The sequence below is a fragment of the Paralichthys olivaceus genome, chromosome 4 (genome assembly GCF_024713975.1).
Source record: "Paralichthys olivaceus isolate ysfri-2021 chromosome 4, ASM2471397v2, whole genome shotgun sequence".
In the NCBI taxonomy this organism is placed as follows: Eukaryota; Metazoa; Chordata; class Actinopteri; order Pleuronectiformes; family Paralichthyidae; genus Paralichthys; species Paralichthys olivaceus.
This window is the reverse complement of record NC_091096.1, coordinates 9,716,963-9,734,079: the sequence shown is the minus strand read 5'-3', so window position 1 is coordinate 9,734,079 and position 17,117 is coordinate 9,716,963. Positions and strand designations below refer to the sequence as shown.

The 17,117-nt window shown below is 40.4% G+C and overlaps 2 protein-coding genes and 3 long non-coding RNA genes across 8 annotated transcripts; 4 read left to right on the top strand and 1 right to left on the bottom strand.

Annotated features, from left to right (window-relative positions):
- Positions 1-1,237: 1,237 nt before the first annotated feature.
- mpeg1.1 (macrophage expressed 1, tandem duplicate 1) lies at positions 1,238-4,502 on the top strand. Its single transcript, XM_020102710.2, has 2 exons — positions 1,238-1,850; positions 2,284-4,502. Exons 1-2 carry the CDS (start codon positions 1,401-1,403, stop codon positions 3,964-3,966), a joined length of 2,133 nt encoding a protein of 710 aa, XP_019958269.2. The 5' UTR covers positions 1,238-1,400; the 3' UTR covers positions 3,967-4,502.
- Positions 4,503-4,786: 284 nt separating this feature from the next.
- Positions 4,787-7,227, top strand: LOC138407473 (uncharacterized). Of its 3 annotated transcripts, none has more exons than XR_011240879.1 (5): positions 4,787-5,043; positions 5,774-5,899; positions 6,356-6,539; positions 6,627-6,696; positions 6,993-7,227. It is a non-coding gene; the product is annotated as an uncharacterized lncRNA (long non-coding RNA). The 3 variants fall into 3 exon arrangements; XR_011240878.1 differs by having other exon boundaries at positions 6,627-6,779; positions 6,993-7,115; XR_011240877.1 differs by lacking the exon at positions 6,993-7,227 and having other exon boundaries at positions 6,627-6,794.
- Positions 7,228-10,616: 3,389 nt separating this feature from the next.
- On the bottom strand, positions 10,617-12,110 carry LOC138407475 (uncharacterized). Its single transcript, XR_011240882.1, has 2 exons — positions 11,971-12,110; positions 10,617-10,840 (listed from the first exon to the last, which is right to left on the bottom strand). It is a non-coding gene; the product is annotated as an uncharacterized lncRNA (long non-coding RNA).
- Positions 10,737-12,458, top strand: LOC138407474 (uncharacterized). Of its 2 annotated transcripts, XR_011240880.1 has the most exons (5): positions 10,761-10,822; positions 11,070-11,158; positions 11,670-11,742; positions 12,022-12,122; positions 12,320-12,458. It is a non-coding gene; the product is annotated as an uncharacterized lncRNA (long non-coding RNA). The 2 variants fall into 2 exon arrangements; XR_011240881.1 differs by lacking the exon at positions 11,070-11,158 and having other exon boundaries at positions 10,737-10,822.
- A 1,578-nt stretch (positions 12,459-14,036) lies between these two features.
- prf1.5 (perforin 1.5) lies at positions 14,037-16,943 on the top strand. The gene is made up of 5 exons (XM_020102711.2): positions 14,037-14,292; positions 14,689-14,964; positions 15,090-15,361; positions 15,522-15,663; positions 15,806-16,943. Exons 2-5 carry the CDS (start codon positions 14,695-14,697, stop codon positions 16,691-16,693), a joined length of 1,572 nt encoding a protein of 523 aa, XP_019958270.2. The 5' UTR covers positions 14,037-14,292; positions 14,689-14,694; the 3' UTR covers positions 16,694-16,943.
- Positions 16,944-17,117: the final 174 nt, after the last annotated feature.

Below are 17,117 nucleotides of genomic sequence, written 5' to 3'. Positions count from 1 at the left end.
TAAATCTAATTTAAATTTGGGATCAAATGTTTGCACTAAAAATGAAAGTAGGAGAACTTTATTAAATAACTATTTATTAAATAACTAACAGATAGATTAAGTTAAATGTACTTCTCTTAATTTAAAGTCATCTTTGATGTTTGTTTTAATATTTTTAATGGTGATTTTACAGAAGTAATTCAGTCAAAATAAGCCAAGAATCCATTGTTGATGTTCAATGATATTGTACTGTTGGACCCTTGAAACATTGAACAGATGAGCTCGAATATGGAGAAGGTTAAAAACTACAGTGTGTTGTTAAGTGCTGTGTTCCTGTTTTTCAGAGGTGTGATGATGGGAAATAGACACTCAGTGTGGTAAGTGTAAATGCATGAGGTCGCTCTCGGACATATTAACCCAAAATAAACTAGATGAAAATAATGGAGGATTCCCCATAAGATAGCATTTCAGATTGTTCCTAAATTCACCACCCCTGTTGTTGGTAGTCTGTCAAACAAGTTTGGGCCTCTGGTGACTCAGACTGAGAAGTTCTGTGAACATTCCCAATGACGTGAAATCATGTGACGCCCCACAACTATGCAAACATAGCAAAGTAACCAATACATCTTGTTCTCATATCTGCTTTCTGTTCCTTTTTATAGGAGGAAGTCTGAACAATTCTAACCTCACCTTAAAGTCTGTGACATGCAGCATCTATCATCAAGCCAACACTCCTGCACTGTTCTCACCTTCCATTTTTATGCATCTCTTAATTATATTTCTTTTTTATTTCCTTTTCCTTTAAATGTTACATGTTTAACATGTTCTTATATTTATTCAAATCTGTTCTTATTTGAATTACATTTTAACATTTTTTATCTTCATCTATATTGTGTGTAAAGGACTTGTATGAAAGGTGCAATACAATTAACATGTATCATTATAATTTCTATCACAATATTTGCAAAGTAAAAGTAAGATTATCTTTTAAGCTGTAGTCTACTGGGTTAGTGAGTTTGGAGAGTAAATAAAGAAATAGATTATTTTACAACTGTTCACTCAGGCACATCCTAATATCAGAACACAGCACAAACGTGCTCAGACTGAGAGATCATATGTTTCAATCAGTGATTACATATCATAAATCACTGTAACAAACACGGTATCTGCCTTAACATAACATATGCTGCTGTAGGTTTTGTGGTATTCCCTGTAAATATAAAGGCAATAAAGTAAGTAACCTCTGGTACATTTACTTTGGGTTCCACACAAATGAAAGCAAAACCATTTCCTCCTACACCATCTCTCAAACAGGTTGTTCCCGTTTGTCATATGATAAACTGCATAAGAGAAGGAGGGACCCTGACAGAGAAGATATGCAGTGATCGGACATCTCAGCCTTCATTTCTGACACAGCCGTCATGAAGACAGCAGTGGCCCTCCTGGCTCTCTCTCTCCTTCATGTGTGCTCTCCTGTTCCGGTCAGCCGCCCCGACAACTGGCTCAGTAAATGTCGAGCCTCCAACAATCTCTCCATCACAGCACTGGAGGTGCTGCCAGGTGGAGGCTGGGACAACCTTCGGAACATGGATATGGGCCGAGTCATGAACCTCAGCTACTTCCAGTGCCAGACGACTGAGGACGGGGTCTACCTCATTCCAGACGAGGTGTTTGTCATTCCCCACAAAGAGACGGGTGTGGAGACCACCTCAGAGATAATCAGCTCCTGGCTCGAGCAGAAAAGCTCTACATCCTTCTCCATAAATGCAGATATATCCTTCCTCACAGTGATGAATGGCAAATTCTCTACTGAGAACCAGAGGATGAAAATCCATCAGGTCAAAGACTCATCAACTACAGCCAGAGTGCAGGTGAGCCAATGGTTTTCTATGGTTTGAATGTAAAAATATAAAAAGCATGAAAAATATTAAAACTGTTTAGTGATCAAGAGTTACTTCCTCATTCCTACATACATACACTCCCTTCTCTCTCCAAGCAGTGCCCAGGGTCAGGGTATAGATAAAGGGCCAACTAGCAGTTCATTGTAGTGGGTATACGCTTATGGACTTTGAAATGTAACTCTGGCTTAACTTTCATGTAACTACATGTAATGTAGAGTGACAGCAATTATAGCCTTTAATGGATGTGCTGTTGGGATGGGTGAAAGGGTGAGGGTGATACATGGGGATGCTATGTGAGATATCAGGAGAGCTGGGGGAGACAATTGCTCTGTTGGCGTTGTTATATTGTTCAACCTTCTGGTCTCCTTGATGCATCATCATCATATTCCTCTTTCTTTCAAAGGTTCGTAACTTCATCTACACTGTTAAGGCTTATCCAGACTTCACTCTGGACACACGCTTTGCTCAACAAGCTAAAGAGATAGCTGATGCAATTGAAAACAACCAAACGAGGGCCGCAGAGTATCTCTCAGAGAAGATGGTGCTGGAGTATGGAACTCATGTTATCACAAGCGTCGATGCTGGGGCTGCTTTGGTGCAGGAAGATTACCTCACTTCTACATATGTGTCGGACAACGTGTCACAGAAACTCTCCGTTAAAGCTCAGGCTGGCTTCAACTTTTTTGACAAACTCAAGTTTGACATAAGCAGTCAAGCCAGCCAACAGAGCTCCACACTCCAAACGTATCAGTCCAACATTCAGTACTCTCTCATTCAAAGCCATGGAGGCGGCATACCTTTCTATCCTGGCATCACTCTGCAGAAGTGGCAGGAAAGTACCAGAAACAACCTGGTTGCTATTGATCGCTCCGGATTTCCCCTACACTTCATTATAAATACTAACACCATTCCTGACCTGCCAAAGCCGACAGTTGGAAAAGTGGCTGATAGTGTGAGTCAAGCCATAGAGCGGTACTACAAGGTCAACACCCGCCCTGGCTGTGTTGACATTAACTCCAAGAACTTTAACTTCCAAGCCAACATTGATGATAGTTCCTGCGAAGGCCCCTCTACAAACCTCAGTTTTGGAGGCATCTACCAAACATGTGATAAACTCACTGCTGATGCAGGTCCCCTTTGTGATTCTCTGGCCCAGAAAAACCTTGGAACAGGAGACTTCTCCTGTCGTTTACCTTACTCTCCGACGTTACTGAGATCAGAAGTGAAACAGCAGGCTTACAATTTACACGAATGCTACAAGCATAGCTATGCCTGTGGATTTTTGTGGTTGAAAACTTGTTATAACTCAGTGTGTCGGGACAACTACTATGTTCGCTCTGCTCGCATCAACACCTACTGGTGCTCTGTGAATGGAAAGGCCCCGGACAACTCGGGGTATCTGTTTGGAGGCATCTACAGTCCCTCTCTCCTGAACCCTCTCACCAAGGCCAAAAGTTGCCCATCAAACTTCATCCCACAAAATTTCCTCTCGGATGGCCAAGTGATCTGTGTGAGTAACGACTATGAAGCCGGAACCAGATTTGCAGTGCCATTCGGAGGCCTCTTCAGCTGTCAATCAACCAACCCACTGGCAGGAGGCCAACGTCACTGCCCTCCCAAGTTCAGTCAGCACCTTGCCACCGTGAGTGATGGCTGTGAAATTCTTTACTGTGTCCAGTCAGGACTGTTCACAGGTGGGCAACTGCTGCCAATCCACCTGCCTCCTTTCACTAAACCTCCGCTCGTCACCATGCAAGCCACCAACACAGTGATGGTGATGACTGACGGAGACAAGAGCTGGGTCAGAGTGGGTCAGACCAAGATGTGGAAACTGGCTAAACCAGAAGAAATCAAGAAGATTGTTCTTCAAATTGATCCAGAATTGAGTCAGATGTCTGGGGGAGGAAAGGCAGCAATAGTCTTTGGGGTGATGGGTATGATGGTGCTGCTGGTCATAGGGGCAGTACTCCTGAAGAAGAGAAGAAGAGGGCTGTCTAGGTTTAGGATGGGGAGGGGCTATGAGGAAATACAAGGAGAGGTTGGTTGTGATGAAGCAGAGACGGAGAGACAGCAAGATGATGCTTGAGGAAAAAAACCGCTTGGTGCCGTTTGTCCCAGACACAAGTTCTTCTCATGAGTCAGATTTTGCTTTTAAGTTGATTGTAACCTCAGAAATCTTTTTCATACGTGCCTTGGGAGAGGGACATTTTGTTCCAGTTCTTCAAGAGTTCCTGGTTTGAATCAACATGACTTTGCATTGCTTATTATTCTTTTTGAAATTCCAATTATTTTACTGATTATTCGAACTGCTGAGAAACCTTGAAGTTTGTACCTTCTAACTTTAGATATACAATTACATCCCAGACACAAAAACCGGCTTTTAAAATCACAAAATGGTTCACTGGAAGCAGACGTGATTTTCAAAGGCTGTAGTGAACCAATACTGCCCCCATGAGGGCCAGATGCACAATGTCATTTTGTTTTTATCCCACATTTATGAACCTCAACACTTTGAAGTACATTTAAAAAGATAACTGATGGGCCATTTGTAATTATTGTATGAATCATTTTTGTACTGTACTTTTTGCATCATGCAATTAAAATCTATACATTTAGAAATGATGTATGTGTCTATTAAACTCTTCTGTGATTGCATAACTACTTATTAACCATTGAAGTTAAGGAAAGGAAAGTGTCTTAAATGTCCAAATAATATCTTGGTAATTAGTCACTGACACAAAGTTAATGCCTTCTAACAGGTCTGCATGGTGTATATATGTTTTTAAATATGTTATTATAATAGATTATGTAAAGTGTAAAGATTAGTACAAAATGCAGGTAGTGGAAAAAGTGACTGATACATGGCTGTGAAGCAGGGAAACTCCCTCCTAGGTCTTCTTCATGAGGCAGAGGACGGACAAAAGAGTGCTCGCAGCAGGCTTTCAGCAAAGCTCCCTCGGCCGTTATTGCAATTCCAGCAGGACCAAGACTTTAGTCAGTTTGCAGTTCACCAGTGAACTGTGCCGTCAATGAGCTGAGTGAAGAGGGAACCTTAAAACCGAGGCAGGCGTTTTTTTGCAGACGAGGAAAAGTTACAGCCTGACAACTCCTAAAAGAAGAAGACAAGACGGACTGAAGGACAATAAAACAAATATAGTCCAAGGTAAGAGTGCCATGTCTTTATTCATAGTTTGCCATTTTTAGAGCATGTCACCTTTTTTTTATGTTGACGCAACATCTGTTGCAGGATTACTGCTTTTTGTAAAAGCAGAGAGGATTCAGAGCTCATCTGCATTTACTGTGTAACGGACATAGTTCATCTGCTATTAAAAGTCCGCTCACTGCAAACCTGTGAAAATGTGTTTTAATTTGAAGGAAAATAAAGCAACTGTCTACGTGCAGTGAGATTCCTGAGACACTCCTTACATGATGCAATCAAGTAGCAACAAATTGGGCTGAGCGATGAGGCCAGTAAGTGCAAAAAGCTGCAGTTCACTGGGTGGCCACTTGAGGCTGGCTCCAAGAAGTTGACTTTAGACTTTAGAGCAGAATTAAACCTGTTTACAGTCTGGTTCAAAAAACGGATTTAGTCTCAATCAGTGAATTTTTTTCTAACTCGCTCGTTTAGATAATATAGAGATTTGACATTGTGAATAATTATCACTTGATTGACACATGACGTCACCATTAGTTCTTTATATACGGTCTATGGTTGCAACATGTAACAAATTGCTGTTTCTACAGTAAAATTCTACCGTAACTTCGTGTTCTGTCATTTTACAAAGTTTATCTGTATGTCGCAATGCATCATGGGTCCAAAACAATTACAGTAGCTGACAGTGTTTTTCCACACTAACACATTGTAAAATTACAGGCATGTATTCTGACTGCAGATGGTGCATGTTACAGTTAAATACTGTTGATATCGATTGTGTTGCACGAGGCGGTTTGAAAGAGAAACTTGACATGAGAGCATGAGAACAGTGGAGCAACAGCCATGTCCATCCACTCCATAATATGTAAGTTGAATGTTAATTATCTTTGTTGAGATGTTGTAATAACATTGCTGAGATCTTAATTAAACCAATGCTATTGTTTACAGTTACTAAAGTGACAAACTTATAATATCCAATTAACATCTATGATCATGCAGGTGAATCAATCATATTTAAAATTAAAAAACTTGGATACTCTGCACTATTTCGTGTAAGAATCTAAAGCACACAGCTTCAGGCTGCTAGCAGTGGTCTGTATACAACCCTGCCAGGACCACCGTTTCTACTGTTGGAGGAAAATCTCTGAAGTAAGCTAAGTTTGTGAGCCTGGCTGCACTCTGCAGAAAAACTAGTCTTCAGGTTCTGGCACCAATTAATTGCACAGCCAAATGTTTTGTTTGTTCCTAATTGTTTGGTGGTTTTATTGACCAACGACCTTAATTACTTTTTTTAGTTTACCCTCTTTTTTGCTCTTCTCAGGCCAGAAATGTATGACTGCAAACAGTGTGCAAAATACACAGAATATGGTCCTTCCAAGCCGGTGCTGGTCAGGAAATCTTCCCACAGAGGACGTGCAGCCTGTGGTTGTGTTGATGTTACTACAGTTTATCACTACTGGTCAGCTCATGCAATCTTGTGAAGTTTTGCTTTTCATATATAATGGGTAAGCGATTATCTTGTCTTGCACAACCTGATGGATTCTGCTCCTCTTATAGAGGAAGTTTCTTTTCGTGTGATTTTGTGATTTCAGATGTTTAGTTGGAATCAATCCAACCAAAGGCCTCAAGACGGCAAAGCTGGTCAGCAAAACAAGTAGGAAGGTGCGTGAAAAGAAGAAAAACTCTGTCAGTCCTCACGTCTCTTCTCTCCTCAAGAGATTAATAGACTTTCAATGGCTTTGAGAGTAAGTCAAACATAAAACATGAGGACTGTTCTCGTCCTCACTATGTGAATGGACATTGTTCTTCTCGTAACATTTGTATTAGTATTTACATCTTTTGCTGATATTGTAAGATTTCCAAACACTAAAAAAAGCTCATCTTTTATAGCTAATTAGTTAAAAGTAAAATTATGCAAAAATGTATGTGACCTTGTTCTTAATACATTTCTTCCTCAGGTCCTGATTTCAGATTGGGCCTTTAAGCCGAGTATGTGGTCAGTTTGAATAATCTTTGACTTTGTTGAAACTTTGATTGATTTGTGGCTGGTGTGATTATCCTTATATATTCCAGTTGATGTCATCTGTTCTGTTAATGTACACATAACCTCTATCTCAGGCTCTGATTTTAAGAGTTGTTCTGAAAATGTTGTGAAACTGTATTGAGTTTCAATAAAAGTTTGATTTTGTTGCAGCTCTGGCTCAGTTTTTATTGAACAGGTGAAGAGAATCTAAAGCAATGTTGATGAATTTTGGATTAACGTTATGCCATTCAAAATACTGCACAATATGCATAATTTGCAAAGCTGCTAATGTAACAAAAAGAAGATTTAACTGTAAAAGAATTGTACAACAACATATTGTATTGTAAGTATTAACAGCCATTTATTGGCAACTGTAGTTGCCAGGTCACTTCTGTAATTTAAATAGAATACAAGGTAATGTTGTAAACTAGATTACAATTTTTCTGTAAAAAAACAAATAATTTCTTTAATTTAGATACAAAAAATACCTGTAAAAGGTTTCCTGTAATATACTGTAATTCTTTTTACAGTTATTAACAGGGATTTAACAGTACATTATTGGCAGGTGTTTTCTGTAAATTCTACAGTCAATTCTTTACAGTGGTAGTATATAGAGGCCAAATGTTCTTTCACAAGCTTATCATTAAAATCCAGACTTTACCAGCAACATCCTCAACCTTTGTGTCCTATGCTACATTTAGGTCACCATGCCAGCAGGAAAACATCCACGGAGCAACTTCATTCTGTTTATAATGGCTTTGTCAGTCATGTTGGAGGTCTGCAGGGTCCATGGCCGTCAGAGTTTGAAGTGTTGTACATCAAGGGTTGGCAGAGGATCCCTCGGAGTGTTGATCCAAAGAGCTGCACGCCTGCACGCGGACCCCTTCTCAAAGGCAGACGCCTTCGTGAAAATGTACTACGATGGAAAGTACGAGGAAACTAGGATGATAACGGACGACGATTACCCAGAGTGGAATGCCTATTTTAATTTTGGTTCAGTTGAAGTGGGTTTAAGGATGAAGTTGGAAGTCTGGGACAAAGATGTGTACTATGATGACCTGGTTGGGAGATGTTATCTGTATCCTGAGAGGGGAATTCACTCCATGAGGTGTCGGCTCAGTACAGGAGTTCTCTACTTCACCTACATCCTGAGATGTGACGCTCACTTGACAGGCTCTATGTGTGGACAGTACTCCCACACTGAGTAGGTTGTTAGGTTACAGGGCTTCAATATAGATTTAGATCTATAGATAGATGATGTTAAAAGGTCCAGTGTGTAAGATTTAGGTGGAAGGAAACTATTGGCAGAAATTTAATGTAGAATAATCCTCATGATGTTTTCACTAGTTCATTTCATCTAAATTGTATGAATTGTAATTTTCTTTACCCCAGAAAAGGCCCTTTATATTTAAATACTTTAAATTTACATTCAGGGGACCCTCTCTAAGGAGGCCGCCATGTTTTTCCAGTAGTCCAGACTGGACAAACTAAACACCTTTTGAGTCTGAAGGCTACCACAGTTTCTTTTTGATGTTTGGAAGGGGAGGGTGAGATGAGGGGTGTTCAGCTGCAACATGAAATTTCAACACTATATCACTAAATTCTACACACTGTATCTTTAAGTTTATATTTTGCATTTTAGATTTTAACTATAAACACAACATTTCATATTATAATCTTCTAAGAAACAATAATTACATAAGAAACCAGTTGTCTTGGATATAAATTATGTTTCTGTATTGAATAACCAAAGTCAATGTCCTTCTACAAACATTGTACATAACTAAATAAAGAAATTTTGATTCAGGACGCCACTTACCTTCGTATATAACCTGAAATGGAAATGTATTTAGTAACCGCTCTTCTTATGCCAACAGCATCTAGTGTACAGCTCAATATTAACTTGCATGCATATAGCATGTTCACCTACCATCTAAACATGTTTTGCAAAGGTTGGTCCTGAGGTTAGACTGTCCTCCATGTGAATACAATCCCGAACTCAGCTGCACTCTGTTTGAGGAACTAATTTCGGTTTAGTTTTATTTGTCAAATCCCCCACTGTCCCTGCACATCTTTCATTATAGTACATGCAGGTACCTATTAGTCCTCCTGCTGAAGCCCAGTAGGCATAACCACACAAATATGTATTCCAATATTTATCATTAAGTTCAAACAGGTATCTAGAAATCATACAAACGACTTAGTAAAAGCATTTACAGTAACACTTGTACACTTTGTATTGGAAATGTATCTTTTTGTATGTATAATTGCATGAGCAGACGTGTATGTAGAGGACTGACCAAATGGTTTATTTTAAAGGGCAACTTTAGGGTTTATGATGGATTAAGAGACTTTGAATTACGGCATTGAGAAACCACAACTTTATGGTTTCTCATGTTATCTCTGTTTGGGGTCTCACTTGGGGAGTCTTCCGCAGAATATGTAAACACATAAGGAAAGGATGTCTCCTCCACTGAGTGAAACTATAAGGGAGGGGGGCTGTGAGTTATAAGTACACAGATTCTCCTATGTTCTTTGCCCATTTGTGCATGCCATTCAGGTGATGTGTACTGATCATCTGCAGATGCTGAATTAAATTTACAGGGCAGTAGCTCAGTCCATAGAGATTTGGCTGGTTCAAGTCCAGCATGGACTTAAGGTATGGAAGGTGGACTGGTAGCTGGAGAGGTGCCCGTTCACCTCCTGGGCACTGCTGAGGTGCCCTTGAGCAAGGCACCAAACCCATCTCTCTCCATATTTGCATGTGTGGGATTGTGGGTTAAAAACTGCATGAATAAATAAAAATGAGTGTAAAAGGAATTTCAATAAAGTATATCTTCTTCAGAAAGAAGTGTTTGACTTTGTGCTTGTTTCACAGAAATTGCCACCACAACTTACAACACATTAGCCACTTGTACAGTGAATGCAGCAGCTGAAGAAACTAATTCAAGCACCATACTTAACGTCAAAACATTCTCTTGATTAATTTGCTGTCACCGACAGAAACAGAATTGGGATTGAAAGATGAAACTCAACACATCAGACTGACAGTGACAGAATATCATTTTCCAGATACTTGGCTGAAATTTTGATACAACCACAAGTGCCAAAATAGTTTTGAATAGAATGAAAATCTTTTGGATGTAAACTAATGTGTTTCAAAAGCACTGGCTGGTATGACAAGGATGCAACACTGTCAAGTGCCATTCTCTGAGCACCACCTGTTTCAGAGTGTAAGAATCATTACCATACAACAATTTTCAGTCTTCTCAGTGTACTCACATACAGTACAGTAATCTAAATGTACACAACACAAGGCTGTGTTGACGTAACATAAGTGAACTTTGTTTCAGTCTATATTTTCAGTACCAAACGTTGATGGTGTACTCCAATATGTTGTTTGCGCGGAACCCTCTAAAACCACGTTGTTTCAGGTTTCTACACTTTGGAATCTTTTAAGTAACATGTGAAGTGCATTATAATAAAAAGGCTAAGTTTTAGTTCAGCCTTCTCTGTAAATACTGGTCTCATAGACAAATGAGGAACATAAACTCGGAGCAGGTAAAAATAGTGTTTTAGGCACAGCTAGCACGCTACACAGTCAGTCAATCAGAATTCATTTTCAGAACCTTTGTTCTTGGTGGCATATGATTCTCAGTAGTTTCTGTCCAGGATCAAAGGAATGCTTTCAAAAACATTTCAAGTTTCATGTGTTCGTGTATCACAGTCCCAGTGAAGCTTTGAGTAAAGATGCCATATCTTCAGGTATGACTCCCTCACCACCTGAAGAACAAACAGTGCTTTATTTCAGAAGGTTATGTTGCAGTAATTGCAAGTCAATTAATTTAAAGCTGCAAGCCACAAAATAAGCTAAAATACAGGGCCTGACTACGTCATGCTTCAGACCTGGTGCATACATGTTGCTCTGGAAACTAAAATAACAGATCCATGCTTGCTGCTGTTTTTGATTGAGGAGTTGATAATTATGCAGAATCAAAAAACATTTCAACAGATAAATAAAGTGCTTGGCAGAACAGTAAAATGAATCTGTTGCACCTTATCCGAAGGGGGTTTAACAGCAACGTGGAGGTCAGGTGACAGGTGAGTTTACAGTGTTTTTTAAGGTCAAAGCGCAGAAAAGAGGCAAAAAGTTAAAATTTTTACATCAGCTGATTGAAGCTGAACTTAAAAATGTGGGGTGGACCAACAGTTTAACAAATATGAATCTGTGTCCCTGGACTGGCTTCAAATAAGCGCTACTTGATGAACACAACCCTTGTTTTCAGTGCCTTGCACATCTGTTAAGCGACCTCTCACTTCATGTAGAGTCACGCTGCAAGAGAAATATATTACACTTGCCCAGCCTAACCTTGGAGACCCTCTGAATTTAGGACAGTTTATTATAAATGAAAATGTTTTGGTCTTTTGTAATAAATGCTGCCGTGAGCAACATTCCGAATAAAATACGCCATTTGTCTTAAAATTGGTTTGCATACTTTACATGTTAGATTATCTAAACCTTTGTGTGGTTAACCCAGAAATAATAACACTGGTGTTATGAAGAACTTTCATCACATCTGCTTTTATTCATTTTCCTTTTAATCTGTTCCAGAAACTTGTCTGAAAGCTATAAGGGGACAAAGTGTTTGTAGTCAGGGCCCTGAGGCTCCGTCTGAGGAAATCAGGTCAGTTGACTCACTAACCTCTTTTAAATCCCTTCTTAAGATGCACTATATTGGACAGCTTTAATTTATTTTACTATAATTTTCTTTTCATTTCTTTTCAAACCCTTATTATGAGTCTTGAACCACATCAGAATGTGAATATAACAGGAATGGTTTCTTTCCATCCAACTGCTGATAAATAAGAAATCATTTCTTTGACAGGAGGATTAGTAACACATTACATCTTACCTTGTCTGTCCCACACGGTGACACCTGTCCTCTGCCTGTTTGTCATTGTAGGGGTTGCAGTCGATGTCATGTAGAATTACGACATTAGCTGACGTGAGGTTGATGCCCAGGCTGCTAGCACGAGTCGACAACAGGAACACAAATATGTCAGGGTCCGTATTGAACTCATCAATCAACACAATCCTGCAGAATGAAGAAATCATTTCAGTCATTATATGTGACACAATTTAATGTCTGCTCATAAAGTGAAATACCACACATTTTCGCAATTTGACAAAAACAATGTAAACTCTTTGTAAGAGCTTGAAAAATAGCTTTGCTACACTAATTTACTTTTATATAACCTCAGCTCGTCACCATGCAAGCCACCAACACAGTGATGGTGATGACTGACGGAGACAAGAGCTGGGTCAGAGTGGGTCAGACCAAGATGTGGAAACTGGCTAAACCAGAAGAAATCATGGAGATTGTTCTTCAAATTGATCCAGAATTGAGTCAGATGTCTGGGGGAGGAAAGGCAGCAATAGTCTTTGGGGTGATGGGTATGATGGTGCTGCTGGTCATAGGGGCAGTACTCCTGAAGAAGAGAAGAAGAGGGCTGTCTAGGTTTAGGATGGGGAGGGGCTATGAGGAAATACAAGGAGAGGTTGGTTGTGATGAAGCAGAGACGGAGAGACAGCAAGATGATGCTTGAGGAAAAAAACCGCTTGGTGCCGTTTGTCCCAGACACAAGTTCTTCTCATGAGTCAGATTTTGCTTTTAAGTTGATTGTAACCTCAGAAATCTTTTTCATACGTGCCTTGGGAGAGGGACATTTTGTTCCAGTTCTTCAAGAGTTCCTGGTTTGAATCAACATGACTTTGCATTGCTTATTATTCTTTTTGAAATTCCAATTATTTTACTGATTATGAGAACTGCTGAGAATAGTGAATGCAATAATTCTAATAAACCTTGAAGTTTGTACCTTCTAACTTTAGATATACAATTACATCCCAGACACAAAAACCTGCTTTTAAAATCACAAAATGGTTCACTGGAAGCAGACGAGATTTTCAAAGGCTGTAGTGAACCAATACTGCCCCCATGAGGGCCAGATGCACAATGTCATTTTGTTTTTATCCCACATTTATGAACCTCAACACTTTGAAGTACATTTAAAAAGATAACTGATGGGCCATTTGTAATTATTGTATGAATCATTTTTGTACTGTACTTTTTGCATCATGCAATTAAAAATCTATACATTTAGAAATGATGTATGTGTCTATTAAACTCTTCTGTGATTGCATAACTACTTATTAACCATTGAAGTTAAGGAAAGGAAAGTGTCTTAAATGTCCAAATAATATCTTGGTAAATTGGTCACTGACACATAGTTAATGCCTTCTAACAGGTCTGCATGGTGTGTATGTTTTTAAATATGTTATTATAATAGATCATGTAAAGTGTAAAGATTAGTACAAAATGCAGAAAAAGTTCAAACGACCTCTCACTAGGTCTGTACACATGGCACCAAAGCACATATTGGTTCTCTAAATATAGGAAACCTGGGCTGAACATTTTTTTCTCTCAGTTTCCTGTTGAATGAAAGTTCCTGCACAGAGAGACACTTTGATGTCCCTTGAACTTACTGAGAAAACCACAGCATTCCATTCACATCCTTAAATAGGCAATGGCAAAGCTGAGCTCATGGTTTTAGCATGGTAATGAGCACACAGACAGGCTGACCCAGACATTAAATAAACACGAGCTCATTCAAACACAACAGATATATGTACTGTACACACTCACATGCACATACATGCATCCACTTCCCGAAATGAGATGAGTGCTCAGACCAATGTGCATCTCCTCTCGTGACATACAAAAATATCCCTCCCCCACATGTGCACACGCACACACAGCTGTGAGGGATTCATACAGCTGGGTCTTGAACATGAAAACAAACCCGGTCATGCTGAGGAAATTGGTAAGGCCTTGGGGGAGAGATAAATAGAGGGGGAGGGAGAGAGTGACAGATACATGGCTGTGAAGCAGGGAAACTCCCTCCTAGGTCTTCTTCATGAGGCAGAGGACGGACAAAAGAGTGCTCGCAGCAGGCTTTCAGCAAAGCTCCCTCTGCCGTTATTTCAATTCCAGCAGGACCAAGACTTTAGTCAGTTTGCAGTTCACCAGTGAACTGTGCCGTCAATGAGCTGAGTGAAGAGGGAACCTTAAAACCGAGGCAGGCGTTTTTGCAGAGGAGGAAAAGTTACAGCCTGACAACTCCTAAAAGAAGAAGACAAGACGGACTGAAGGACAATAAAACAAATATAGTCCAAGGTAAGAGTGCCATGTCTTTATTCATAGTTTGCCATTTTTAGAGCATGTCACGTTTTTATGTTGACACATCTGTTGCAGGATTACTGCTTTTTATAAAGCAGAGCAGATTAAGAGCTCATCTGCATTTACTGTGTAACGGACATAGTTCATCTGCTATTAAAAGTCCGCTCACTGCAAACCTGTGAAAATGTGTTTTAATTTGAAGGAAAATAAAGCAACTTTCTACGTGCAGTGAGATTCCTGAGACAATCCTTACATCTTGGTAGTATTTAGAGGCAAAATGTTCTTTCACAAGCTTATCATTAAAATCAGAATCAGAATCAGAATCAGATCAGAATCAGAATCTCCAACTTTACCAGCAACATCCTCAACCTTTGTGTCCTATGCTACATTTAGGTCACCATGCCAGCAGGAAAACATCCACGGAGCAACCTCATTCTGTTTATAATGGCTTTGTCAGTCATGTTGGAGGTCTGCAGGGTCCATGGCTGTCGGACTGGCTTTGGGTCAGAGTGTGAAGAAGCTCCTTTTGTCCCAGGCCACAACCTGGCAGGAGAGGGTTTTGATGTGGTGCGGATGCGTCGAACAGGCGCGTATGTCATCAACGTCAAAGCTCACCTGGGTACCAACCACACCTGCACACTGTGTCCAAACCGGTTCCAAAAAGGACAGGTAAAGTAAAACTACCAGACTGCTCAGTCTTCTCAGATCACCCCTTCCTCTATTGTATCCCACTTCCTTTAACTGTTTTCTTCCTGCACCTGCATCCCCATCCGTTCATTTTTAATCCTCCTCAGATTCAGAGGCTTCCAGCAGCGGTGCTCGACTGGCGTCCATTCAGCCGTTGCAGTAAGCAGCTCTCTAGTGCCCTGCACCACTCTGTGGACTCCCTGCTGCGCAGCTCCACCTCCCTGGTTAACAACAACTGGTACCTGGACTTGAGCCTCGACAAAGTTGGCAAAGCAGTGCTGGGAGGAAGCAGATCAGACCTGGCAAAATTTGCTCATTCACAGCATAGTGTGGACAAGGCCACTTTTGCCATTCATGAAATCAGTTGCACCTACTACAGGTAAGGGAGAACTAATGGTACACAAAAGAAAACAATGGATCGGCATGTTACAAGTGTTTAAGGCCGCACAGTGAACTTGAATGTTTTTTGTGTTTGTTACTAAAAGGTCAAGATTATTTTTTCATTGTGTCATGGTACTCCGCATTCTTTGTTTCTTCAGCTACAGGCTGGCTGATCATCCCCAGCTGAGTACAGAATTTACAAAGCATCTGAACCGACTCCCACAGAGTTTAAACACAAGCCAGGACAGAGCCAAGTACAGACGTCTGATAGACACCTATGGAACACACTATATACACCAGGTCAGAGAAACATCCAGACTCTTCTCTTTGTGCCTTTTAGTAACGGCAGAATGTATTTTGATAGTGTTTTACTGAGATAATGACACAGAGGTGGACGACAAAGGTTACTCAAAAGTCTTCATTTAAATATTTTGTTTCCTAGGTCCAGCTTGGTGGTAGGGTGAGGCGAATCACTGCCTTCAGGACCTGTCTGGCCACACTAAAGGGTTTCTCAGAGTCCGAGATCAATAAGTGCCTGAACTCCGAACTTCGAATGGCTCTAGGTTTCCTCCCCGCTAATGCATCCTTCTCCAACAAGTGTGACAACATCCTGAAGGGAAATATGAGCATGGGCTTCTACCAAGGCTTCATGACCCACAAGATCGAGGTTATCGGAGGGGAGAGGTACTTCCCCGACATCCTCTACCAGCAAGACCCATCTGAAGCATACCAAAGCTGGATGAACAGCCTCCACGATAACCCTGACGTGGTTTCCTATGCCATCTTCCCTCTGCACCATTTGGTGGAGGATTCACAGATCAGTGCCAATCTGAGAAGCATCGTCACTGACTACATTAAAGAGAACCAGCTGCAGGAGGCGCAGCCTGCTCTCAAGAGCTGCTCCCCAACTCCTAACCTGGATCATAACTGTTGTCCATTAAGGGCTGGCAGAGGAACCCTCGGACTGGAGATCCACAGAGCTGCAGGCCTGAAGGCGGACACCTTCACAAAAACAGACGCCTACTTGAAAATCTTCTACAACGGAAAGTACGAGGAAACTGCGACAGTAATGGACGACAATAACCCAGAGTGGAATGCCACTTATAATTTTGGTTCAGTTGAACTGGGTCAGGAGTTGAGGTTTGAAGTCTGGGACAGGGATGTGTTCTATAATGACTTGGTTGGGAGATGTCTTCTGTTTCCTGAGAGGGGAATTCACTCCATGAGCTGTCAGCTCAGTAAAGGAGTTCTCTACTTCACCTACACCATCAGATGTGACGCTCACTTGACAGGCTTTAGGTGTGGACGGTACTCCCCCCATGCTGAGTAGGTTGTTAGGTTACAGGGCTTTAATATAGATTTCTATAGATAGATGATGTTTAAGTTTATATTTTGCATTTTAGATTTTAACTATAAACACAACATTTCATATTATAATCTTCTAGGAAACAATAATTTAATGGGAAACCAGTTGTCTTGGATGTACATAATGTCTTGTAATGTTTCTGTATTGAATAACCAAAGTCAATGTCCTTCTACAAACATTGTACATAACTAAATAAAGAAATTTTGATTCAGGACGCCACTTACCTTCGTATATAACCTGAAATGGAAATGTATTTAGTAACCGCTCTTCTTATGCCAACAGCATCTAGTGTACAGCTCAATATTAACTTGCATGCATATAGCATGTTCACCTACCGTCTAAACATGTTTTGCAAAGGTTGGTCCTGGGGTTAGACTGTCCTCCATGT

What these genes read in the sequence shown, in the direction of transcription:
- mpeg1.1 (XM_020102710.2), top strand. Translation starts at nt 1,401, where the DNA reads ATGAAGACAGCAGTGGCCCTCCTGGCTCTCTCTCTCCTTCATGTGTGC. An exon ending in CAACTACAGCCAGAGTGCAG is followed by an intron (nt 1,851 to 2,283) that starts GTGAGCCAATGG and finishes TTTCTTTCAAAG; the next exon opens with GTTCGTAACTTCATCTACAC.
- prf1.5 (XM_020102711.2), top strand. Translation starts at nt 14,695, where the DNA reads ATGCCAGCAGGAAAACATCCACGGAGCAACCTCATTCTGTTTATAATG. An exon ending in ACCGGTTCCAAAAAGGACAG is followed by an intron (nt 14,965 to 15,089) that starts GTAAAGTAAAAC and finishes AATCCTCCTCAG; the next exon opens with ATTCAGAGGCTTCCAGCAGC. An exon ending in GAACACACTATATACACCAG is followed by an intron (nt 15,664 to 15,805) that starts GTCAGAGAAACA and finishes TTTGTTTCCTAG; the next exon opens with GTCCAGCTTGGTGGTAGGGT.